General features: G+C 38.2%; 1 protein-coding gene across 1 annotated transcript in view; it reads right to left on the bottom strand.

The window, feature by feature from the left end:
• Positions 1-699: 699 nt before the first annotated feature.
• Positions 700-27,734, bottom strand: part of LOC134533651 (protein commissureless 2 homolog) — a 54,746-nt gene continuing 27,711 nt past the window's right edge. The window contains exon 2 of the mRNA XM_063371191.1: positions 700-2,631. Within this exon, the coding sequence (XP_063227261.1) occupies positions 2,342-2,631 (290 nt within the window). The 3' untranslated portion in view covers positions 700-2,341. The remainder of the gene's footprint in view (positions 2,632-27,734) is intronic.

Here is a 27,734-nt window from a genome sequence, read left to right as displayed (position 1 = left end):
TTTCTGACATTTTACATCTTGCAAATAACTTTTAGTGCATATATGTTGCCAAAATTTGTGACAAAAATACAAGTTCACGAGATGTATCATGGTAAATTCATAATAACAACAATTAAATAATAGCAATGACAAAAAATTAAAAAGGCAAAATGAATGCGTATAAGACTGAAAAATTGGCATATTTAACATTTTCGTATTCATTATTAAAAACACATTATTCAAACAGTTTACCATTGAAAATATTAACTATGCACAGCATATTTTTATGCCCAGCGTTCTTATCCAAATGCAAGTTTTTCAATCCTTCCAAAAATGATGAGGTTTAATGAAAATTAAGATAATTGTTACCCAGTTTTAATTTTTTGTAATTTTACTCTTGATGTGTAGGAGGTTCTAATTAATGTATCCAAACCAATATTTTTGGATTCTTTGAGATTTTTTATCAGAATCGTTGGTGGCCGGTGGGTTTTCTCAGGGTATACAGTCCGTTACAATTCCATCCCACCTTCCCTGCTCCAAAAAAAAAATTCCTCCTCTTCAATAATTTAATCTATCGACAATGTATTTTGTATAAAGATACAACACAAATAAGATGATAAAACCATTCGGTAATTTTACACAAAATAATTTATTAATTAGCAAGAAATAATGTGATGATTTATTTTTAAAAAAGGTTGCACAGAAAGCAGTTTGAATTCATTAACATTTTTCATCAATTTATTTTCTCGTCAGAAAAGAGACAATATAATTGAAAAGAAACAACATGTACGTACCATAGTAAGTACAGAGTATGAACTCGATATTAATTACAAATGTTTATGTTGAATATTTGCAATACTCTGTCACTAGAAAACATAGATTTCTTGGGTGATTAGAAATCTAGCAACTCAACGAATGGCTGTTGAGTTTGATTTTACCACAGTATGTGAAGTGTATAATACAAAATGAACTGACTTAATCCAATTTTACATTTCTACAAGAACATTAAAGTCTGCAAAATTAATATCACCTTGCTAAAGCTCAACCAAATGTATATAATATGTTAAAAATAACATATTCATGTACCTACACTTTAAATTGATTCGGCTTTACTTAATTGAAAATATTTTGTTGCAAACACTTTACCACAAATGCGGGCTGAACATAAGTTTGATGTAATTGCTCAGAGGCACACAACTTATTCAGGTAAATAGACGAACTCAGCATTCTAAAGAAACCCACTTACAAACTTTCATACTTGGTTTACTATGTCATACACGAATCATTTTCCATTATCAAGCCATGTACTTTTTATATAGATTAAAAAAATCAATATAATATAATCGGCAGAAGAGAATACAGGACAATGTATGTAAGACCTAACGAATAACAGTTATAAAATTGTTTACATAATGTCGTTATTCAATAAAACAATTATGTAACATTGTCTTAATCGTTATTTTCATTCAAATAATTATTCAAGTTTCATAATACGTATCAAGAATTTTATAACCATAGCAAAATTTGTGATGTCCAACATATGATTTTAAAATTCGCTGGTAACAAAATCATATGTATAAGATGATAAGTTTGCACTTCGCACACACTACCAAATTTGTTTTTGTATGATTCCCATCTGTGTCTCTCATAGTCACACACTGAGGCGCTGGAAGAGTTTCAATTTCGGAGGGGAGGAGGGGGGGGATACAGGCTGACTGCCTCAGGGTTCCTCCAGTTTCTCTTTCTTGTCGTTATTCGCCTATTAAAAGCGTCCAGCGTTTTTTTTGTAGCCATGACTAACAAATAAGGCCTTTCCATGAGTTTTAATTAGAAATGTTTGCTTCGCGAAGAGCATATAGTTTTATGTGGTTATCATTAACGTGACAGTTCAGTTCTGGGGGTTGGCACGAATGATGTGTTTGTGCTCCTGTACTCCTCCGGGTTCACTGGGTGTTTTGAAGGGGTCCCAGTGTGATGTGGGAGATCGGGGTAGGCGCCAGCAGTGCTGATAAAGTCTTAGGCCAACTAACTGTCTGGTCATCTGAGCGAGGTACGGGGGCTGAGGCGGTGACTATGCTGGGTTGGTGGCCCTAGCCGCTGGTCATTGCTGAAGCTCTAGTACCTTCCCGATAAAAAAAAAAAAAGAGGGAGCGATCCCTAGCAGTTATGTTTAAATTTATTGCTCTGGAATGTACAAACGAACTGGAAATTTCTCCCACCCTACCCTGATAGGACCGTGAGAATGCCGGCCGTAGGTCGGAACAATCTGTACTCCTCCGTGGACTCGCGCGCAGTGTTGGCGTCTCCCGACGACAAAGACAGTCGGGCGCAGGACCGCTGACGGCAGCCAGCCTCGTCACGATCACAGGGGAGGGTAGGTCTTGTAAGTCCTGAGGAACTCGGCGACGGAGAGGCGCAGCGTCGTGGTCGGCGGCGGTGGTTGCTGCTGGTGTTGCTGGTGCTGCTGCGGCGCGCCTCCCTTCTTCTCCGGCGCCCTGGCGGCCATCTTGCACTGCTCGCGCACCGCGCGCAGCTGCTCGAGGGCCTCGTCGTAGGACGGCAGGCCGGACACCAGGGTGTAGCTCGGCAGGGACTCCTCGTCGCGGTCCCCGGCCTCCATGGCGCGCGCCGCCCGCGCGCGGTTCACGAGCACTGCGGGCGCACACACACACGGTGAGTGTCGGAGCCCACCCCTGCTCCAAACATCAGTCATCTGGATTCACAGCTGCCACAACGTGTCACACAGTCAAGCAATACACTGAATGTCCGGGGCGACTGATATTCTGCCCCTTGGAAGGGCAGCCCTTCAGGATTTCTCTGGCAATGGTTTGTTTGTACAGCGACTGGAAGGGCAGCCCATCAGGAATTTTCTGACAGTAGTGTTTTTGAAAGGTTGTCTGAATTTTTGCCGTTTGGATGGGCAACCATTCAGGATTTTTCTGAAAGTGGTTAGTTTGTAAAGTGACCTAACTTAACTAACCACTGTCAGAAAAATCCTGAAGGGCTGCCCATCCAAGGGGCTACAATTCAGACAACCTTTCAAAAACACCACTGTCAGAAAAATCCTGATGGGCTGCCCTTCCAAGGGGCTACAATTCAGACAACCTTTCAAAAACACCACTGTTAAAGCTATCCTAATGGGCTGCCCTTCCAAGGGGCAACAATTCAGGATTATAAAATTACAAAAATAGACACATTTTAAGATACTGGAAGGGCTGCCCTTCCAGTCGCTTTACAAACTAACCACTGTCAGAAAAATCCTGATGGGCTGCCCTTCCATGGGGGAAGTTTTCAGGATTATTTAAACACTTAAAGAAACATGTTTTCAGAAATTGGATGGGCTACTCTTCCAGTCGCTGTACAAACAAACCATTGCCAGAAAAATCCTGAAGGGCTGCCCTTCCAAGGGGCAACATTCAGCTCCCTCGAATGTGCCAGAACTCAGTCAAGCCGAGAACAGCTGATGGGTTACGGTTCTTAATCAAAGAAACATAAATTAAATATTTAAAATTTAAAAAATTTATGTTTATACACCACGTTTTTAAAACGGACTAAAAAAAAAAATATTTATCCTGTCCCCATACGAACTGTCATGCATATTTGTGACTATGGATTTTTAATACACACCTATGAAGATACTTGTAAGTTTTAAAACGAAAAATGTGGGGTGCGTGCAATAGATAATTTATGGCTGACTAGTTCATCTAAGTAACTAACAATTTTATTGCCTTGGAAATGATATGAACTGTTGTGCGAGTTTTCTCAGGGACAGCTCCTCCCTACACTCACTATTACTATCTATTGCAAGTGTCAAGCCTTGACAAGGATGTTTTTTTAGCACTATGAAGGCGCGGGACTTCCGACTTGTTACGAGCGGTAGCACGTAACCTGACAAAAAAAAAGAATTATTACGTTTGACACAAGTAATGACTACACCTGGCGTAAGAAAAAAAATATTACGTTTATCCACATAATGATACACATACTGTCGCAAATAACAAAATCGGTGTAGCCTACAACGCCTCCAAACTGCTAGGTATTTACATATAGAGAACCACAGAATCGGCAACACAATTAAAGCACAAAATGGCGGCGGCTGCGTCACTGCACAGGCTTTATAATGTAATCCATAAATGGCAATTTTTCAGAAACGCTGATTTCTAGGTAAAACAAGGAACTTCTGTAGAACTGGAAAAAAAAAAACTTTGAATTAAATTATTTTATTATTTACGGAAAAGCCTCCTTCCTCTTACACTGAGTAAGCCAATTCGTAGGGACTGTAAAAAATATAGCTGTTTCAATGAATTTTACGATGCACTTCACAATTCTCTACGTACTCGGCCAATTTTACCTGCTCATTGGCTACTGACTATAGCGAGACATGTTAACTGGGACGCTTGTGAGTCGTTTCTTTCTTTATTGGAGGTTTTTTTTAGTGGCTGAGAGTCGTTCATATTGTATATGCTCACTGATACCTCAGAAAATAATCTTTTCAAATTAGTGTATTGTCACCGGTCCTCGATAAATCTACAAAAGATTAAATCTGTCCGTTTAAAGTGGGTCAAAATCGAGTGAAAAGGAGTCGGTTACAAACATACATACAAACAAACATACATACAAACAAACATACAGGCAGGGCCGGCGCGTCCATATAGGCGAACTAGGCAACCGCCTAGGGCGCCAAGTAGCTGGGGGCGGCGCAGTACGACACATAACAGCTGATATAATATGTTTAACGATTATTGAAACTAGATGAAAATGGATTTTTGTAACAGTTTGGAATGTTTATATTGATATAAGTAATTATTTAAAGTCCACGGTGACCTGTTTATGATTTGTAATAAGTAAAAAAGTAAAAAAAAAAAAAAAGTCTACTTACATTTGATTGTTGACAAAATCTAAGGCTTACGTGATGTATTTTGAGGCAAGGAAAAAATTTTTTTTGGTGGGTCCGGCGAGAAGGGTGGGTGGGGGGGGGGGGGGGGGGCATTAAGGTTTTTCGCCTAGGGCGCCAATTTACCTTGCACCGGTCCTGCATACAGGTGAAGCTAATATAAAGCGTGTAAAAATGCCCTTGTTCGTGGGGAAGAGTACCTATCTTGAACCTGGATTTAAGGCTAGCCCTCACACGCAGAGATAATTACTTAATTTTCTTGTCAATACTGTGAATTAAGGGATTTTCCTGTTAATCTGTTTCACTATGTATATTGCATTTGTTGATGGTCACAACTACGGGCTATTACTAAACGTTATTTTTGAGCTGCATAAGGTCTCGCAAGCGTTCGTAATTACGTACGAACAATTGCGTGACACGTTACCACCACTGGATTACGGAAATTATTTGACGAATCATGTAACACAAGAGCGCTATCACGATGAATAGACAGAAATAGTTCTTACCTAAAAGTAAAAGCAAAAAAAATGGAAAAACCGGCGCATGAGAACGAGCCGTAATGGCGGGTTTATAAACCACGCAAGGAACGCAAAGACTCAACAGCGCAACCAGCAACCAACACAAGAAAATCACAGCCTCAAGATGTCTCCAACTCTCAAACATAGAAAACATATTTTTACCCCGAGCTTCTTCCTATATTTCATATTTATTACAAAAAAAAAGAAAAAGAAAGAAAAAGAAATTGTTAATCAAATTTTTATAAAGGTTATTTTCTATAACTGTGTGAAAATTTCACAAGTGTAAACGTATGATGTATAATTCGTCTTTGAAAGTTTTCGGAACACTTCTCTTAAAATTTGGCCGTCGAAAGCGCAAGCCAAAACGCAAGAAAGTTGGAAGTTGAACAACACTCGAGTTGCGTTGTTGCCGTCATTCGTACGTAGTTTATGAACCGATGCTCTAAAGTTTGATTCCCGAACATTTTGCGTCTTACGTTCCTCGAGTGTTCTGTAAACCCTCCATAGGGCGTCGTCACGACAGCCGCAGTCCGGCTCGCAAACAGAATTAGCTGCACTTAGCGAGTCGCGGCCACGCCAATCCGAAATACACGCGTCGCTGGCTAGGCGCGGGGCGGGGAGCTTGCGAAACTGATTAGCACCCGGTACGGCCGCGACCTTCGCCACCGCTGGCTGCCGACAGGGAAGCCTAAGATGCACATAAAGTTCTGCCATTCCCGATTACACCCGAACAATTCACCTTCGGCCAACCTTGGGTTTATTTATATATATTTATATTTCTGTGTTTATTTTAATGTAGCTATACTAACCTAACTAACCGTCCATAGTGTTTTAAAGTGTTTTAATGTAGCTAACCTAACCGACCAATTTTAATATTTGAATTCATTTTTCCTGCGCAAAAATTAAACAAAGCCCGAAGTTGGCCGAAGGTGAATTGTTCGGGTGTAATCGGGGATGGCAGAACTTTATGTGCATCTTAGGTCTCCCCTGCCGACAGGGTTATCAATAGTCTTGGCTAGCTTCCGTGGCTTGCCAGATTCCATTTATGGGACTGGAGTGCGCGCGAAAGCACCAGTCCAATTTCTTCCTTGGTCTCAAAACAACATTTAGGTTCTTTATATCTATATATATCCCTCCCTCTCTATCTATATATATATGTGTGTGTGTGTGTACTCCCTCTCTATACTTCTCTCTATATCTCTATCTCTCAATGTATACATATCTCAATATCTCTATCTTTATCTTCACAAAACGGAAGACAAACACACAAACATTCATTTACAAATAATTTTACCTATCTATATTTTTATGTCATATTTTTACCTGTCTCAGGTTTGAACATAGGTTCACAAAAACACGAGCGTATTCGAATGCAAAATTTCCTAAGCAATCGGTGAAGAACTTTCGGATATTTAGTATTTAGAAAAAACAAATAGTTAATTTTTTATTTATATATATATATATATATAACAAAAGATTATTTATCCCAACAGCCTTGCTTTACATTATTGAAAGTTCGTCACGAATTTTGTCACCAGTCACTTACTGAACGCTTACTAATAACCGGTTAAAAATTCACGCGAGTGAAGGCACTTCACAGCTCGTGAATAACGCCTGGAAAATATCTGGCGACAACAAGTTGCAACCAAACAACCAATGCAAAATTTCTGTCTCACAACTTTAAGAGAAAGGTAATTTTATGATAACAATAAAGACAAGAAATTTGAACAAACGAAATGGCCTCTGAGACCCAGCTTTACGATAAGATAAAGTTCCGATTTTCCGCGCTCGAAAATCAATCTCCTCTTCATTGCAAGAATCATTCAAAGAACGGGAAATAGTATTTGCGTCGCAAACATATTTTTTAAATTATTAATTTATTATTTTTACCAAAAAACAAAATAATATAAAATATGTATTATGGATCACTTTTATCTATTAAAACAGTTGTGTTTATGTTTTCAGATTGTGATGATCATGGGTCTGGTTGCGAATCCTCGGTCACAACCGTGAAACGACTGCTGGTCGCCAGGCTAAGCTGAACATGATTCTGCGATGATATTCTGCTGCCTTCCGCAGGCTGGTGACACGTGGCGAAAGCACAACACAACACAGCCCTGCGCCGGAGAAATAAATGCTTGGTCGGGAACTGAACCCAATAACTACAACTCTACGAGTTAAGGGCCCTGTCATACTTCAAGTTTTTGTCTCCAAACTATATATTTAACAATAGAGTTGCAAGAGTAATATTTGACAGAAAATATATTTCAAATTTTTTTCCGTCAAATAAAGTTGGACCGATGACCACAAATATGTTTTAAATCAAGTCACACTATATCAAAGTGTTTTTTTTTTGCCTGATCTATTAAAAACTTTTCAATTTTAATCTCATTTTAAAAATTAGATAATGCATCTCATGCTGGGTGCAGGTTTAGAGCTTGTTATGCTTTTTGTGCTTTTAAAATTTTAAAACGTCCATAAATTCAACTCAAATACTCGTTATCTAATAAAATAAACATTCCGTATTTTTGAAAAGTTATAAACATATAATTAGCTATTTACACATATTATTTTTCATACGACAATCATTTTAATATTATTTTAGTTACTAACATTATGTTAGTTATTGTTTAACATTTTTTTAGTTATTAAGTTATAAAACCTCCTTTATCGCCCATTTGTCATAACATGATCGTCCATTAATCATGTGCGGCTCGAAAAGGGGGGGGGGGGGGGGGGTTCAGAAAGATCACGAAATATCACAAGGGGGGAGGAGGGGTGTAGAGAGATATCACGTGTATTTATTTTTTCACGCGATTTCTACTAAACCGAAAAGCGACGCGTGACCTTGACTCGCCGTAGCCAGGCAACAATATCCCCGCCCGACTCGGCTTGCCAGTCGCCAGTAAGACTGTGATTTTGGCGCCGAATATACATGCTGTGATTAATTTTCCAGAATTAAATTATATTATACCTATATTTAAAGATAATTTTCTGAAATTTTTAAAATTATTTTGTACCGAAAAAATACACGTGATTTTTTTTTTTGGGGGGGGGGGGGGAGGGAGTCTAAAATCTCACCACAAATCACTAGGGGGGAGGGGGGGTTAAAAATTTGCTAAAAAAACCTTCACGTGATTAATGGACGACCCCTAAGCCATTCCAAAAATTCGTTGAGCACGAAACGGACATCATTTCCGTTTTCGCTAGGCACTATTCTGATTGGCTGATTGTGTTCAAACATCCCAGAGCCAACATGAATTTGAACCCGTCATATATGCAGAAGTCAAGAAATCCAACTGGAAGATGTCTGAAACGGAAGTTTGGCAATTGGACAGCACCAAGTGCTAGCTCAAACTGTCGGTTTGTTTCGAACAAGAAGGGGAAAAAAAAATAACAAATGCTAACAAATGTGTGCGAGTTGTTTCTGGGCACAATCCACTCTGGCGATAAAGTACGAGCTACGGATTTTAGTCAAGATGGCCTTCACTTCTTTCTCTGATCTTGAGATGGCATCAAGGCAAGATAAGTCTTGCGCCAGACACGCCCACATCGTTAACTCCCCAGCGGGCAATAAAAGCAGGTCTTCGCGGTGTTTGAACAGCGATAAGACGAGTCATACTGCAGTTGACAATGAACGGGGAGGTGAACAGCACATCACTGTGGATACTCGTGCGACTATGCCCACGTCATCAGTCACGGCCAGGCTGCGATATTTACAACTAATTTCCTAAAGCCTGTCTGCGCGCAGCGCTTTTAACAACGGCCGTCACATGAGTAGGTAATTCACTGCTTCTTCAGGTGTAATAGTTTCGAAGAAGCACGGGTGACTTACCCATAGAACAAGGAAGGATATATATAGAAGTGCGACTCTTGCAGTGGAAACTGAAACCACGTTTAGCGCGACATGTCACGCTATCTGTTTGGTGGGCCCATAACTACAAGCAAAAAGAAAACTCGGACGGGGGTTAAGTTCCATAATGTTAATTTAACTACTTGACGACTTATTTAAACCGTGTAAATACACATAATACCGTTTTTTTTTAATATGAAGAAAGCATGTTCTATATAAATGAGTAGGAGATGCAGTATTTCTGGCATACCACACCACAAAATAGGCTATGTGGCTACCAAAATAAAATTAATAAATTTTCACTGGTTTGTTTGCCTGATAATAACAGACGCATTACTTCTCACAGTGTAGCCATGTTAGTAATAAATTATGAAAGTTACTATCTAGAGAGTGGGCCCAAAACTACTTTAAAACTATATCTCAGTCTCCGAAATTATATTTTCTCCCGCACGGACGAGTCGATACTGAAACTGCAACAAATAAGTTTTGCGATGAGTAAAGCTTTCATGCCACAGTAGAAGGTTTCGTACAGGCTACGATAAAAAGCTTCCAGCAAAACTATCAGATTTCTTTATCCCCATGCTCAACAGCATCTTCAATACGAATCTCAAATACATTTACTGTGGAAACGAGTACTTATATTTAAATAAAGCCATAAATATTAACGAAATGTTTTCCAGATTCATGCATCTCAGTATTTAAAAACACTACGATCACTTCAAACATACCTTTTTATGCGTATCATTTCTGCTGATTTAGATTAAACTCATATTCATTTGTGTACTGGAGAATTATGTATTCCATTTTGTCTTGTGAAAACTATTCAAGATGATACATTTTTTTTATTGTATCTTATGATAACGTGTATTTTTAAGTGTAATATTAATGCTTGAGCAGGAATATTAACTTGCACGTATGTAACATTTATAAAATTTTTGTGATTAATTGGGAAATGCACCTACAATCAGTTTGGTTCTATTAATTGTGATTACATATGGAGCAGCAATCTTTTAATATAGAGATAATCTTATAGTCTTCATTTATGTTTATGTTATAGTCTTCATTTATGTTTATATTGTATTACGTTGTACAAAATTTTTAATTGTTTGCAATAACATATATTTTTATTCTATTTTTTGGAGTATAGAACTGTTGTTTTAGAAAAGAAAAAAAAAGAAATTACAAAACTATAAGCTCTTAATAAAAAGAAATATATTATAATAACCTAGCAAGTCTACATACTACATTTTTACAGTTTTTTGTTAGGATTATCAACATGGAAGGAATATATATATATATATAATTTAATTCAAGGGAATAAAAGTAATTTAACATGGTATTTGAAAATGACTGGATGTGGTTCATGTTTAATAACACTTTAGCTCTAGCCCAGTGGTCTGAGTACCCAAATTTTGTGTGAAATCGCATGGCTGGTTGAGCATACACACACACATAATATGTGGGTATATATATATATATACATATACCATATATATATGTGTGTGTGTATATGTATATACACACAAGTGTATATGTATATATATATATATATATATATACTGGATAACAATTTTGAAGAAAAAAATTTTGACACTAAATATGACAATCATTTTATTAGCTTGGAAAGGATAGATTGCAACATATTGATGTGACGTTCATGGCTCGTAAGTCTCTACCATTTAAGTACTTTTGAAAAAATGCCAAATTTTGACTTGTTAATGACACATGCACAATATGTATGTATCGTGTAGTTATTCTACCCATCGACACGTGCTCTTAACGACTCTAGTACACTCATTTTTCCAGTTAAAGTTTAAAGCGGCTTATTTAGTGATTAAAGGAGGTACGTAAACGGACTTTGACGAGTCATTATTCTAAACTGAGCTTCCACTTTGACACCTCACGCGTAAGAACCATGCCTACTTAGTCCGTCCTTGACTTGTGAATGGTGCTGTGTTCCAGAAATATATTATACTCAAATGGTCCTACCACGTGGCTCTCATACTGAAGCGATGTGTACCGCAGGTACAAAAACTGACTCTAAATTCCAACACAAACAGTTACGTTTTATGTAGTTTTGGCGTGCATTCGATGAACGTCTTAAGGTGCAGCCACACTATGACGAATGGCGTTGTTCGTCTCATTCTGTTCCGACTTTTCCGTTCGACTCGTTCGATTCGATGTTACGTCAAAATAGCTTTGTAGTTTGGACGAGTCGAAAGGGTTGAAAGAGATTAACTTCAAACAAATAGCTCAATTAATTTTTTGACGTGACAACGTCTAATAAATCGATGAACGCAGGCTGCACGCACGAAAAAGTGTCCCGCAACGCACATTGTCCCGTTACGCTCATTGTACGCTTGCACCGCATCTATCTCTCTTCCACTCGATTGGAACAACCATCGATTTGACTTTTTCGAGGCACATTAAACTTGAAACACTCTCATTCGTTTCCTACTTTTCCTATCATCGTCCTATCCTTAACAGAATAACACAGATTGGAAGAAGTTAAATAGCAAACATGTATAAAATTTATAGTTAAAATAATCTCTTCGTTAATGTTATAAACATATTTGAATTAATGAGTGCAAATAAAAGTAAATTTATCAATTAAATTGTAGATTTCATTTTACTCCTTCCTTGTATCCATACAAAATAGTGATAATTCAATAAAAATGATTCAATTTTATTCATAAAAGTATGCAATCATTTCATCAATGTTGTTTTATGACGTTGTCACGTTAAACTATCGTCCGTAAACCGACTTTACAGACAACAATTTTTTTTAAATTTTTTTTTTTAGTTTAATTTCTCCTTATCAATTCTAAATGAAGCTGCCACTTTCGTTTATGTATCGTGTCTTTCTTACTGGGCGCAGTACATTTCAATGAACTTCAAAGTGTTTTCATCACTCCACTACATTATTTAATAAAACAATCACTTGAAACAGAGCAAACAAGGATTGAGAGAAAAAGACTGAGCAAACGAGGCAAACACTTTCGATTTCGTCTTTCAACTCCAACCCCTATACATTTCATTCGGGTTGGATTCCGTCTCCATTCAGATTCAATTTTCAACTTACAACTTACCGAATGAAAGAGACAAATTTCTATGCGAGTCGAGTCGAACGATGCGATTCGCTTTCGATTCATCATAGTGTGAATATGTCTTGATATTTATACTTCGTTAAAGGAGACAGCTGATGGGGGGGGGGGGGGGGAGGTGGTCATGACCGAATCTGGCGACACTACGGCCAAACTATACACTCGAGGCTAATAGCAACTATACCACCGTAAAGCCCGCTCTGACGGCGACGGGAAACGTTGGCGCCAACGCTTCCCTTGGGTCACCCGCAATGACGTCACAGCGCGGCAGCGACCGCTATAATGCTAAGTAAGGCGCGGATAGCGTTCAGTCGAAAAGCGAGCTAGCAACGAAGGTACTCGGCCGATTTACTTCAAATAACATTTATATTCTTTACGTTAGAGTGTAAACAACGCTGCGTAAAAAAAAATACTTTAATATTTCGGGCAGTTTTTGACGTGACGTCAAATAAATCGATGAACGCCGGCTGCACGCACGAAAAAGTGTCCCGTTACACACATTGTCCCGTTACGCTCATTGTACGCTTGCGCCGCATCTATCTCTCTTCCACTCGATTGGAAAAACCATCGATTTGACCTTTTTCGAGGCACATTAAACTTGAAACACTCCCATTCGTTTCCTACTTTTCATATCATCGTCCTATCCTTAACAGAATAATAACACAGATTGGAAAAAGTTAAATAGCAAACATGTATAAAAAATTATAGTTAAAATAATCTCTTCGTTAAAGTAATAAACATATTTGGATTAATGAGTGCAAATAAAAGTAAATTTATCAATTAAATTGTAGATTTAATTTCACTCCTTTGTATCCATACAAAATAGTGATTTCAATAAAAATGATTCAATTTTATTCCTAAAAGTATGCAATCATTTCATCAATGTGTTGTTATGTCGTTGTCACGTTAAACTATCGTCCGTAAACCGACTTTACAGACAACCAATTTTTTTTATTACGAAAGCAGCAAGGAACGATGCCCAAATCAAAAATGAAGAACTGGAGGAACAACGAGTGACACCCACATTTATAACCGGCCACCTAGACTTTCCGATGCAGGGAGATGTCGGCTCTAGAGTCTAGAAGACCAGACAAATGCCACGGGGACTGTCCAGGCGGCCCAAAGAGGCGAGCCGCGCTGACGAAATACGACGCCTCGAGCTGCAGCCGACTACATCGACCCAACGCAACGATAACGCATCGCACATTGAACAGTACCAACAGTAAGCCGTCGCCTGACAATTCCCAACTCCACTGTGTGAACAAAAAAAAATAGATATAAATTATAAAACAATGGCGAAGAGCGCATGGCAAATTGGCGATTAAAAAGGATATAAAAGTTAAATAACTAAATTTTGTTAATGAATGTTGTTTGCGAAAACATTTTATGTGTAAAAATAGTAGTATGTTACTATTACGTAAGAAAATAACTGAACATGTGTTTAATTGAGAAACGAATATTATTGTGATTTAAATGATTACATATTCGAAAAATTAAAAAAAATGCACAAATATATTATCAAGTTCAAAAATTCCATCCAGCACTGTGATGCATTATTCAAATACAAAAATTAAAATTAAAAATGAAATTTCGAGATAGCTCAGACCAAAAAATCAATAAATGTTGATAGTGTGACATGATTAAAAACACATTCGAGGTTATCTGACCAAATATATTTAATGGAGAAAATTGGAAGCAATACTACCTTTCCAACTCTATTGCCAACTATATTGGTGAAAAATATTTGACACGTTTGTATGTCAGTGGCCACTCCTTCAATCGTGTTTCCCCTCCCTTCCCCTCCAGCATCAAGGCTGTGGCCGAATTAGAATGAAGTATATACTTACACCCTTATGCATACTTATTCCGGGAGTGACAACACGAGAGCTGTCCGAGCTGGAAGTGAAGTACGCAAGTGTGCGAGTAAACGAATCTTGTGTACTTTTCACGTACTTCCATGTACGTTGCCATATATATATATATATATATATATATATATATATATATATATATATATATAACTTTGTAGGTCATATTTATTAGAACATTAAAGTAATTTAAAGACCCTTGAAATAATTTTCCCTTTACACATATTTTACTAATATGAAATTTAATTTTAAAAAAATACTTAAAGGTGTTATTAAGGAAGTTTCAAAACATGCATTCACACTTGAACTGATCGAAACTTACAAAGAAGAATGTAAAATCTTTAAGAAGATTGCCGTCGATTTCATCCATACATTTTTTTTCTGTAATGAAATATATTTATTGGAAAAGAAAAAAAAATCAACTTCATGTGATACATGTATGAAATGATCTAGTGCACAACTATTGCAAGTATGACATCGCAAGTACATTACTCTGAACCTACTTAAATTCGGACATGCCCTAATTCGACAGCAAGTGTTCCGTAGCCCAGTTACCTTTGCCGACTTACATCCTCCTCCACTGCTGATGTTGTAATGTAGCTAAGCTAGCGAGATCCATTTAAAACGACCAATTTTACTATATTAAAATTAATTTCGTGCTGGAAAATTACCGAATATTTTTTTTGTTTATCTGGATCGCGACTGAGGAAAGTCATTACGCCTTCAGAAATAATTACTGAGAACGAGGCCACTTTAGGGAATCCCATTCACGTCAGGGTCACAATTGTCCTTTCACCGAGTCACCAACCGTCACTATACTCACGGAAAACCACGTCATTCTAAGGCCACGGATCGAGGTCACTGTTCGGCATTGGCTGAAACGCGGCTACAAAGGGGGGCGGTTGGGGAGATAGCGTCTCGCGAGCTCGGAATTAATTAATTTTAATTTTGGAGGTTATATTTTAATGTTAACCTAAATACTTAAAATCGTGTGTCAACCTTTTCTTTCGCCGAAAGCTGTAGGAAAGTACTAAAGCACAGTGCTTTGAGTCCATAGATTTGCAAACATTACAAGGCCAACCTCTGAACTATTTAATGTCTTGTTTTGAAAATGTTCTATTTGTACGATAGTCCTTTCCGAAAATTCTTCCTGAACCGGCTCCAGGTTGGCTAAAATTTGTTCGAACCTAACTAGAGGACAGGAGTAAATAAATTCGGTCCTTCGAGTCTCGGTCGTACCAGTCGTAATAGTCTATCTCATGGTGTGAATGTTTCTGCCGTAAAGAAACATCCAATACGACACCATGAAATCGTACATGTGAAAAAAACTTTGGATATGTAAACATCTTAGCTCTCGGTATACGGCGTTTGGTAGGAATAATTTCGTGAAAATGGAACGGAAGTCGATTGACGGAAATGTTGACACAAAGATGGCGGATTCCGTACATGGTCACATTCGAAAATATTAGGGTACTACATACCAAACGTATTTGTGTGCTGAAAGAAACTTATGATAGTGATACTACCCTGGAATAGATTTGGTAAACTTAAAAAGGCATGGTAACTCGGCATTATTTTTGAAGATTTCGACGATAATTTGCTCGTTACTGAGGTTAGATGTTTACACATCACTGGAAAGTACTGAAAGACTGCTTACTAATTTTTTTGTATACGTTATGTAATGTGTTTAGTTCCTATACGGACGCCTTGTTATTTCTTAAAATGACGTGACGCCCTCGAAAGATGACGGGAAACCTTTTTATACTATCTTAGCTCATGAACTGGTTGCTCGCATGCAACCGTTTATTAGCACGAACATCATTTTATAGTTCGTAATTGTTATCATTGCGCATCCTTTACACCCATGATATTACACAAAGTGAATATCTGTTGAAAGTATTTATGACAGAAAAAATTGGTTGTCTGTAAAGTCGGTTTACGGACGATAGTTTAACGTGAAAACGTCATAACAAAACATTAATGAAATGATTGCATACTTTTATGAATAAAATTGAATCATTTTTATTGAATTATCACTATTTTGTATGGATACAAAGAAGGAGTGAAATGAAATCTACAATTTAATTGATAAATTTACTTTTATTTGCACTCATTAATTCAAATATGTTTATTACTTTAACGAAGAGATTATTTTAACTATAACTTTTATACATGTTTGCAATTTACCTTCTTTCAATCTGTGTTATTCTGTTAAGGATACGACGATGATAGGAAAAGTAGGAATAGAATGGGAGTGTTTCAAGTTTAATGTGCCTCGAAAAATTCAAATCGATGGTTGTTCCAATCGAGGGGAAGAGAGATAGATGCGGCGCAAGCGTACAATGAGCGTAACGGGACATTGCGTAACGGGACAATGTGCGTTACGGGACACTTTTTCGTGCGTGCAGCCGGCGTTCATCGATTTATTAGACGTTGTAACGTCAAAAAAATTACAAGGGTGACATCGTATTAAGAATAACTGAAACGGCCCTTAAATACTGGCAATGACGATAAAAATTAAATTATCAACATGGCGTGTGAGACCGAACTTTCACTCATGTCACGCCGGCAATACTCCGCAGAATGTCGCACTGAACTTAGGCGGCGTATCATTTGTTAACGAGTATGACGGAGACCACACTCTCAGCCTATCGACATCCAAGTTGCTGCATCGCGAAGTGTTGTTCAGACTCGGTGTTTATTACAAAGGTCGACGGGACCTTGAAGCCACCGGGAGAAGCTAATAGCACGGAGGCAAACAACGAAGCACTACTTAATGTACATACTTTCCCAATCCCATAATTTAAAGGGAGAAAAATTCAAAATGACTAAACGTTACAGTGGCCATAACTGCGCGAAACGGCATAACTTGTAAGGTTTACAATGAATTAAATTAGTAATAGACTTGCAATTCTTGACCTTCTAGGAGTGGAAAAAAAAGGCAGTAAAAAAAATTCGAAACTCAACGCCACCCCCCCCCCCCCTCCCGCCAAAAACCCAAAAAAAAATATCTAAAACCAATTGGTGCTTGGGCCCCTGGGATTATGCTCATACTCCCCACTATTTTTTCCCTTTCAACGGAGCTGCCTGATACGTCACGCCAAAACGAGTTATTTCTCATCCGAGACACGCACAAGCGTGCCTCGCTCGCAACACACAAACGCCACGAGCTCCTGGAACCACGAGGCGCGAGCTCGTGTCGCGTGGACACCGAACACAAATGGTCTGGGAGATTGCCACGCTCGGTACTCGAGCCCCGAAGCTGTGTACCAGGAGGCGCGCGTTGTAAACATTGGCATCTTTGAATGATGCCAGTCAGGAAGACAGCAGATGGCGATGACAGCTGTCGATAGTACCAATTGAGTAAAATTACTTTTTCCCCAGCGAAAAATTTCAACTGAAATCAATCCGTGAACTACCACAGCAATTTAAAGAGTAAAATACCTACTATGTGGTGAAATAATTTTTTCCATAAATAATCTAAAATGTGAAATATACGTAACCAAACCAAGGGAAAAGTGACTAATGACCTTATTGATTTTTTTTTTTTACGACTGTAGCATTTCTAGAACTTTTAAGGTGCATGAAGCTAGTCGATGGTGTGTTTGATTGTTTTATACTATGTCCTCTTGAAATCTGTGTATACTAATTTCATAAAGCGAGAGCGTTAGTTTGTTCGTTTGAGAGGATGAACCTAGAAAAACTACTGGATGGATTTCAAAAATTCTTTCACACTTAGGTATGTCCAGACAATGTGCGTAACGGGACACTTTTTCGTGCGTGTATCCGGCGTTCATCGATTTATTAGACGTTGTCACTTCAAAAATTACAGAAAGTTTCCCATAAGACATAGTTTTGACATAGAAACCGTTTCACAGTTACGCTTTTGCAAGTGCAGGCAGGGCCCCCCCCCCCCCCCACCTCCCTCAGTGATGGGTTTATTTAATTCCAGTGGGAAAGGGGGGGGGGATATATGCCCATGACAGACACTAACACTTGGTAACCATTCGCGCAGGCACGTGTTTCACACGTGCGTTCGTAATATGCTACACTTATATAAATAATCGGATATTAATCCAGTTATCCTGTAATCATCTTTGTCATCACATCGACGCAGTAGTGGTCAAATAAATTTGTATTTGAAGACCGGACACGGAAAAAAAATTAGTTGTAACCTGACAGTAATTTAGATATATTTTTATGATAGTTATTGAAAGAAAACTTGCTAAGTTAAAAATATTTATCTACCGGCGTGAAGCCAGGTACTAGAGAGAAAAAAAAGTTCATTCGTTTCTCTTAGAAGAGAAAGAGCTGGATCCATCCATTTGTTATCCTGCGTTTCAGTTCATTGCGGTGAAAAGGCGGTGAAAGATAATGGTGATCGCGGGTAAAAGTGCCATACTCGTGTAACATGCGTTTCGTAATCTGTACAATAATATCAACAATAATATTACTCACCTAGCAAAACGGAGATTTGCTCAACTATACAGCATTCTAAATATTTGCTCTTGGCCCAGGCTTTCGGGGAAGAATGTTGTTTATTTTTCGAAATCATGTCAGATAAAATGTGTTTAGTATTTTTTTTATTTAATTACTGCCAGCAGGCATGGTTTCTAATAGTCGGGCCAACGAAAAACACGTTTACGCCACTTCCGCGAATAAGGTAGCTGCCACAATTATTGCACAGAAGACTCTGCATGATCTGCCTGAAAGTAGTCCCACCAAGCAGTTTGATACGTTTTCTGCTGTAGCGTGCCACATTCACTTGTCCGATGCATCTTATTCGCGTGATAATACACAGACGGCAGCAAGGTAGATGACTAAACATATTTATCATGGCTTTCCTCGTTAGCTATAGACAATATGTCTGTGAATGAAAACGAGAATATGGATATAATTCGAATAGTTATAAGAAATTTTTATGTATGTATATATATATGTGTGTGTGTAAAAAGTTACTTTCATGCTTCCGTACTACTATTTGGAAGTTATTTGCATATTTAGGGACGTTTCGTTTCAAAGTAATTTGATGGAAAACAAATACCACTAGGTACAACAATATTAAAAACACTAAGAATGTATAATTATGTCAAGAAACATTTAAACTTTGTTTGTACTCATCAATGTTTTTCACAGACAAATACTGTTCATGACGTCAGAAGACCTCCAAAGTCGAAGTTTCAAAGTTCACCAGCTACTGTGCCATCAGCAGCTGACGTCATAGGACACGTGGACCAATGAGCTGCACATGCTCGCGTCTGCGCCATCAGCTCGGACTGACCAGGCGCGACTGCGCTGTCTTGGCCTGCAGCTTATAGCACGTGTCCATACTGCCACTACTTCAGCTACACGAGAGAGCTTATGGCGGGGTCTCACACGTGTTTTTGCCGTGACAACGTCTAATAAATCGATGAACACCGGCTGCACGCACGAAAAAGGATGACTCATTGTCCCGTTACGTTTTGTCCCGTTACGCTCATTGTAGGCTTGCGCCGCATCTATCTCTCTTCCACTCGATTGGAACAACCATCGATTTGACTTTTTCGAGGCACATTAAACTTGAAACACTCACATTCGTTTCCTACTTTTCCTATCATCGTCCTATCCTTAACAGAATAGCACAGATTGGAAGAAGTTAAATAGCAAACATGTATAAACGTTAGGGCCTATAGTTAAAATAATCTCTTCGTTAAAGTAATAAACATATTTGAATTAATGAATGCAATTAAAAGTAAATTTATCAATTAAATTGCAGATTTCATTTCACTCCTTTGTATCCATACAAAATAGTGATAATTCAATAAAAATGATTCAATTTTATTCATAAAAGTATGCAATCATTTCATCAATGTTTTGTTATGACGTTGTCACGTTTAACTATCGTCCGTAAACTGACTTTACAGACAACCATTTTTTTTTCTTTTTTTCATTTCCTGTAATTAATAATAGTTAAGGGCTGTTTGTGTAAATTGCACAAATCTTTCAAAGATAATACCTTATATTATGATGTGTTTAACCCGGTCATCTCTGAGTACTTCAGCTAGTGTAATATAATCGGTGAAAAAATTAGAACAAGTGATAATAATCACCAATGCTTACGAAACTATTTACATCCATTGTATTACATTTAGTGAATATCCGTTAAAAATATTTGTGACATAACAACAAATGAAATTATAAGTATTGTGTTTTATTTTAACTGAAATAGCTCTCATATATTTTTAATTGCAATAAAATTAACCAAGTTTTAAATCTAGCGTATTAATATCATAAGTCAGATTTGAAGTAAAAATGTTTTGTTTTGTTTTTCCTTTGGGCATTATCAGCAGATATACAAATATACGTAAGCGAAATTGTCTTACAAAGGAGGATATATCATTCCCCCTTCCCCAAAATCATAAAACATCTCTCATTCTTACCAACAAATGGAAAGAATTTGAAAGAAAACAGCGGGAAGAGTATTTCCATCTCCTTCCTCCCAGGCCGAAAAATATTCTGTGTACGCCTTTGGATTTAGTTTCAGCTTAGTGACCCATATAAGCTCACGGCTACAGTTCGTTTTCACGAAGCGAGATGGCGCAGCGGCAAGGCACTGGAATCCGCGTTCCAGAGCCTCCGCATTCGAATCGAATTGTGATCCGGCCAATCCCGATTTCCGTTTTCTCTCTTTACTCCCTCCCCCCATAGTTCCCCGACCACTCCAAGGATATTATGGGGGTTATTCCTTGCTACAGGCCTTGCCACAGAGGCTTGAAGCATCTTAGGGCGGTATTCCAAAACGTACGGGTAAGCTAGCGAATAAGCACTGCCTTGTTGGGATACAACCGTAACCTAATCCCAATAAGAAAACAAATCGGCAACTATTTTAACCCTGCGCGAGGCTTGAATCTGGTTTGAACGCATTCTAGCGGAAGTTTCGCATACATCGATTTAATTTTTACGGCAAAATTACTAGAGATAGCAGCACCATCTTACAAAAATAGAACTTTTTTTTTTCTAATTTTCTCAAGTACTTTTTAAGCTACGATTATTTCTTGTAATGAGCATTAAAGTGTACACAATAAATTCCAGGATAGTTTCGCTATCATAAAGTTTCATTTGGCACACCAGCACGCTAGGTACGTCCCCCGATGATCAGAGAAGCGACTATACACGAGTTAATGGCGCCAGACGCGGGCCCGCCATCAGGACGAAATCAACGAAAATGCGAGCTCTGCGCATGCGCGGAATTCGGGATACAGCTCGGCAACTGATAGGACACCACCAAAATCCGATCCCCAACAATGAGGAAACTGGCCGTGTCCTATCGTGTATTAGGAATACGGTTAGGGTAACACAATTCAACATCTGAACCCTAGTTTCTTTGTGTCTTGGAATACCGGCCTCAGTCTCGCTTGATTACTCAGCCATCCCCACCACCATCTCCCCCAAGAGCTTGACCCGTCGCGACGGGTCAAGCTCTGCGTCTGCGCGAAGTCGCCCAGCCAATCGGGAAGAAGATAGGGAGGCATTTGTCTTAAGGGGCCCGCCTCGTCAGGGGTGTGTGTGTGTTAGTGAGGCGGGATGATAAGCGCGACGCTCGCTGGTGCTTCTAGCGCGGTATCGCCTCTAAGCTCAAGTCTCTGAACTGGCGCGCAGTCTTCTCGTCGTCACAGGATAACTGTGAAATTTGAGCGGTGACCGTAACATTATATGGCGGAGAAATGAAGATAAAGGTGTTATGCAAGCCCCTTAAGTGCTTTCAAGAATCTGAAGTGATTGTTTAATGCCTAAAAATTACTCTGAAAACACGCGTTTTAGGCATTTTAACGCTACTAAAAATACAGTTTAAAAACTTAATCCGAAATTAAAAGTACTTTTCGGCCCTCAGCGAACTCTTAAATGCTATTCGTAAATAGGCCCTACTTGGATATCTTGAGTAGTTTTGAAATCGCGTTGTTTTTCCTGAAGCTCTGCACACCGTTGTGTGCCCAGGTAGGCGGCGACACAATGAAGCGACGTGATTGGAGTTGGGTTCGTACGAGACATGCCAATTGTAATGAAACATGGTAATTTTTTATTTATATTAATATTTTAAAAAACAAATGGGTCATATACTGGTTTTTTTTAAACTGGGTTTTATAGGAAAAAAACTCCAACCTAAGACCCGCTTGGTCTTGTACCCTGCTGGCGATTGCTGGAATGTCTTCACCATGGCTGATAAAGTATCAATCATGGAGTTACGAATTGTAAGGAGACGGTATGCTGTTATATGGTTGAAGCCAATTTTTAACCTCGCCATCGCTATAGCGTTCCTCCCAAAACATTGCGGAAACGGTAGTTGATAACATCGGATGACAGTAAGTGTAAAAATTACAATCTCCGTGGTTAAATAACAGCCCGGTTTTTTTTTTTCATTAAAAAAAAGTGTTTTAAACTGTATCCACAACGCAAACACTATACTTCAGTCATTGTTTTGCGCGTCCAACCGGTATGGCGTAACAGTTAGATGAAGAAAAGAAACTGCTTCACACGCTTATGATGTAATCATGCAGACGTGGTCTGCCCCTGTGTAAACTTGACTCGAACATTCCATTTCACAACCGTCACTCGCAGAGCGACCACGCGGCGTTTGTTTACAAACACGGATACCCACGCGAAGACGTTCGCCAGCACTGCAGAATTACAGTAGCAGGGGTACGCATACCCAGAAGGAAGGCGCCTCCTTCTGAAGGGGTCGTTACCACAACGCCGAAATACCACAACGCCGAACGTACAATAACGCCGAATACCATAACACCGAATGCCAAATTGACCGCAACGCTGACAGCTAGAAAACTGTTGTGTACCACAACGCCGAAATACAGTAACGCCGAAAAATGTTGCTGTGTGGAGGGGGGGGGGGGGGCAAAGGAGCAAAATGAATAACAACTGAATGAATTTGTGTGTGTTTCTTAAATGTATCTTAACGCCGAAATACCTCAACCTAACCTAACCTAGGCTAGCCTAACCTAGCCTAACCTAACCTAACCTAACCTAACCTTTGTGGCAGTCCTGCAATGACATTTTTCAGCGTTAATGTATTTCGGCGTTGTGGTAATTCGGCGTTGTGGTACACAACAGTTTTCTAGTTGTCGGCATTGTAGTCAATTTGGCATTCGGCGTTATGGTTTTCGGCGTTATTGTACGTTCGGCATTGTGGTATTTCGGCGTTGTGGTGCGTCCCCCTTCTGAAGCAGAGGAAAAATAATATAACAGAAAAAATATATATACAAAAAAAACAGCAAATTTGCGGAAAAATTTACTAACTGTTGGTATTACAACTCATTGTATAAATATAATTACGAATTAAAAGCCATTCCGTTATCTGTGATAAGTCATAAGAACTACAACATTAGAGGCTGAATTTCGAAAGAAAAAAATGCTCCCCCCCCCCCCCTCCTTTTTTTAACATGAGCTGAATACGCCCGTGTTTCGAGTTTCGACTGAGTTTCAGTCATAGTGTCCTATGTATAGGACGATATGTTTTCCTGTTGTTAAATTTAGAAACAGTAACTCTACTCTGTTTTCAGTCACAGTGTCCTATTCGTAGGACAGCAAACTTCCTGTCAGACTACTGCTGTCATCTTCAGACACATTCTGTAAACTCATAAAAAAAAGTTAAATATTTGGTTTGTGTGATGTCTTCGGATTGTGTACTTATCTATGGTGTGTTTTTTTTTTTGGCGGTTTCATAACGTAGTGAAGTCATAACAAAAATGTAATTGTAGTTCTGTGAACATTGAAGTTGATAATTTTATATAAAGAACAGTTTTATTAGGAAAAGTGAGAACTGTGAACAACATATACATATTGTCCTATTGATAGGACACTGTGACTGGTAGTTGTGAACTTTTGTCTTGTTTACATTCGTTCATAACCTAAAAGAAAGTTGTGTAACATTATGTTTTGAAGTTAATTTCTTGTTATGCGAGTGTTTTACATTACCGTTTTCTGAAAAAAAAATGGCTACCACACAAAACCCGGTATATTTTGATGAAGATGAACCAGCAATACGACCAAACAAAAAAAAATTTGATGCGGACCAGTTGCTGACTCTTATTGAAATGGGCGATGTGTCTGATTTGGATTTAGACGATGACGAGTGTGATGAAATTAATGATTTTAGAGGCTTTTCGAATGAACGAGGCGTAGAAGAATACTCAGATACACACACTTCGGTAGAAAATACAGAAGTATTTACAGTTGATGTAGAGACCACCCAAGATGTAGGCCTAGATTCTAATGAGAATTCTGGGCCGAGCGTGCCATTTACAAGTAGTCGTAGACCTTCTGTACTTGTAGAGCCTTATGAATCTGTAAGCTTGAGTACTTGCATGACACACAAAGAGTTTCAGAGTTTTTACTTTTCTGAGCAGGAGTTGACAAACAAAAGCCAAGTGAAGTGGTTGCCTGTAGATGAGTTTGTTATTCCACGACTATCTGTGTTTGTGCCAGACGAGGATGTGAATGTGTACGACTTACCAAGTCCTACAGAGTATTTCTCCAAGTATTTTACAAGTGATTTGCTGACTGCTATGGTGTACAACACTAACCTATACGCGGTACAAAATAATGTGCCAAATTTTTCTGCAACTACATTAGATGAAATGAAAATGTTCATAGGTATTCATATTATTATGGGTAATCTTAGCTACCCAAGGGTTCGTATGTATTGGGAGGATAGATTCAGAATACCAATCATTTCTGACAATATGGCTGTGAATCGATTTTTTAAATTACGAAATAGTTTCCATGTTGTTGATTGTTGGGGGAAAGAGCCACTTATAGATGACAGGTTCTGGAAAGTGCGGCCAATATTTGACAGCATCAGAGCTAGATGTATGGAACTGCACCTAGAAGAAAACCTTTCGATTGATGAACAGATGGTGCCATTTAGAGGCAACCTCAACATCAAGCAGTATGTAAAGAACAAGCCTACAAAATGGGGAGTGAAAGTGTTTATCCTGTGTGGAGAGAGCGGTAGAATGTTTGATTTCATTCTGTACCAGGGCAGTACAACAGAAATAAACTGCGAGTTTCAGCAGTTTGGGCTGGGTGCAAGTATAGTAATGCAGTTGTCGCAGCGTATCACCACTCCATACTGCAAACTGTTTTTCGATAACTATTTCTCATCGTACTGGCTATTCCAGTGGTTTTCAAGACACAAGATATATGCGTGTGGTACTGTTCGTATTGACAGATTTTGCAAGCCACCATTGCATTCAGATACAGAGCTAAAAAAAACTCAGAAGCGTGGCTACATCGAACAAGTGGTAAGCACAGACCAAATCATTCTGACAAAATGGCTTGACAACTCATGTGTTGTGCTAGCTTCGAACTTTGTTGGTTCCGGGATTGTGGCAATGTGTCGTAGGTGGGACAAAAAAACCAGACAATATATTAATGTTGAAAGACCAGAGGCAGTGAAGCTTTATAACTCCTCCATGGGAGGAGTTGACAAGTTGGACTTTTTGATAGCCATTTATAGGTCGTTCATCCGAACAAAAAAATGGACTCTCAGAATGTTCAATCACGCTATTGACATGTCATTAACAAATTCGTGGCTTGAGTACCGCGAGTGTGCGAGAAGGATTGGTGTGCCTGAGAAAGAAATCATTGACCTCATCCACTTTCGGCAACATGTAGCAGAGTCGCTTATTCTGAGTGGACAAAGGCCTACTGCAAAGAAGAGGGGTCGGCCATCAGGTGAAGAGCCTTCACTATCACCTAAGGTCCGTCCGAAGAGAGCTGCCGCCATCAGACCAGTTGAAGACGTTCGTTTTGATGGCATCAATCATTTTCCTGAATTTGTAAATGAAAAAAGTCAAACCAGGTGCAAAAACATTGGCTGCAAAGAAAAACTTTTATTAAATGTTCCAAATGCAATCTGTTCCTATGCCTGACCCGAGAAAAGAACTGTTTTTTGAATTTCCATTCAAAATAAGTCTTATCAGACCTTTTACAAGATGCAAAACTTTGAATAGCATTTGATAAATGTGTAACCTATTATGAGGAACTTGAAGAAAATGTAATTTAGTTTTTTAGTGTAATTTTAAGCTTCTCCCAGTTCAAATTTATATAGCTAGTATATAAATATTATACAAATCCTTACACTGGAAAAAAAAAATTTAACATGCTTTCAGGTCACAATGTCCTATATATAGGACAATCCGATTCTCGGATCTGAGTAATCCAATTTTTTTTATATTAACATAGAAAATTCCCAAAAAATTAGCTTATTATGTGTGCCGATTTTCAGAATTTTTGGTCAACAAATAAAAAAGTGTGCCTGAAAGCGGAGGGTACATAAAACTGTGTACGATCCTGAGTTTGAGACAAGTTAAATGACACTAATTTCCTTGTGACACTCATGCCGTCTCCTTACAATTACTTACTGCATGATTGATACTGTATCAGCAACGGTGCACGGTGAAGACATCCTAGCAATTGCCAGCAGGGTACACGACCAAGCGGTTTTTGGGTCCGGGTTTTTTTCTATGAAACCCAGTTGAAAAAAAAAACAATATATGACTCATTTTTCCCCAATATTAATATAAATAAAAATTACCATGTTTTATTACAATTTCACATATATATAACACATATAAAGTACGTACGTAAATTACAGATGCACACAAAAGCACAAAACACAAGACATATTCAGCTTATTATAACTTATCATTTGTAAAATCGTAGAAGTAATAGATAAATAATATTTCATTTGGAAAACTTAAGAGAATAGACAACTTAACAGAGGGTTTACAACAGGTTAAATATTAACAAGTTAGATGTTCAAAAAAATCTTTTTCAGAAAACCCATCGAAATGCAGACTTTTTGATAGAACAAAAAACAGGTAATACCTATCACAAATCCTGGGTTTTTGCTAAAATAAACCTTTGAGTGCTAATCATAATATATGGCGGAGAAATGAAAACAAATATGTAATACAAGGACATTGGGTGCTTTCAAGAATCTGTACCAGGTGGTTCGTGGTAAAAAATTATTATTGCGAAAACACGCGTTTTTGCCATTTGCACTCTCCTAAAAAAATACAGTTTACAAACGAAATCCGGAAACATAACCACTCATCCGCCCTCAGCTTATTCATGAATGATTTTCGTAAATAGACACCACTCTAGAATCTTGAGCAGTTTTCAAATAGCGCGGTTTTATTTATTCTGATTCTCTGCACGTGGTTTGTGTGCCTATATCCTATTTCATTTTGATATTCTCAAAAAAAATAGTTATGTAACTACTACAAAAATTACAAATATTATATATATATATATATATATATATATATATATCTTGTGAATAATTTAAAACAATATGTTATCCACACATGCTGAACGAACTTAAAATTATATTAATTAAGTTCGTTCAGCATGTGTGGATAACATATTGTTTTAATAATTTAATAATCTCGAAGCCTAATATCAACGCCATCGTGATACACGGAACACAAGGTTCGATAGTGGTACAAGTACCATAATAAT

The sequence above is a fragment of the Bacillus rossius genome, chromosome 1 (assembly GCF_032445375.1).
Source record: "Bacillus rossius redtenbacheri isolate Brsri chromosome 1, Brsri_v3, whole genome shotgun sequence".
NCBI lineage: Eukaryota > Metazoa > Arthropoda > Insecta > Phasmatodea > Bacillidae > Bacillus > Bacillus rossius.
This window is presented reverse-complemented; position numbering and strand designations above follow the sequence as displayed.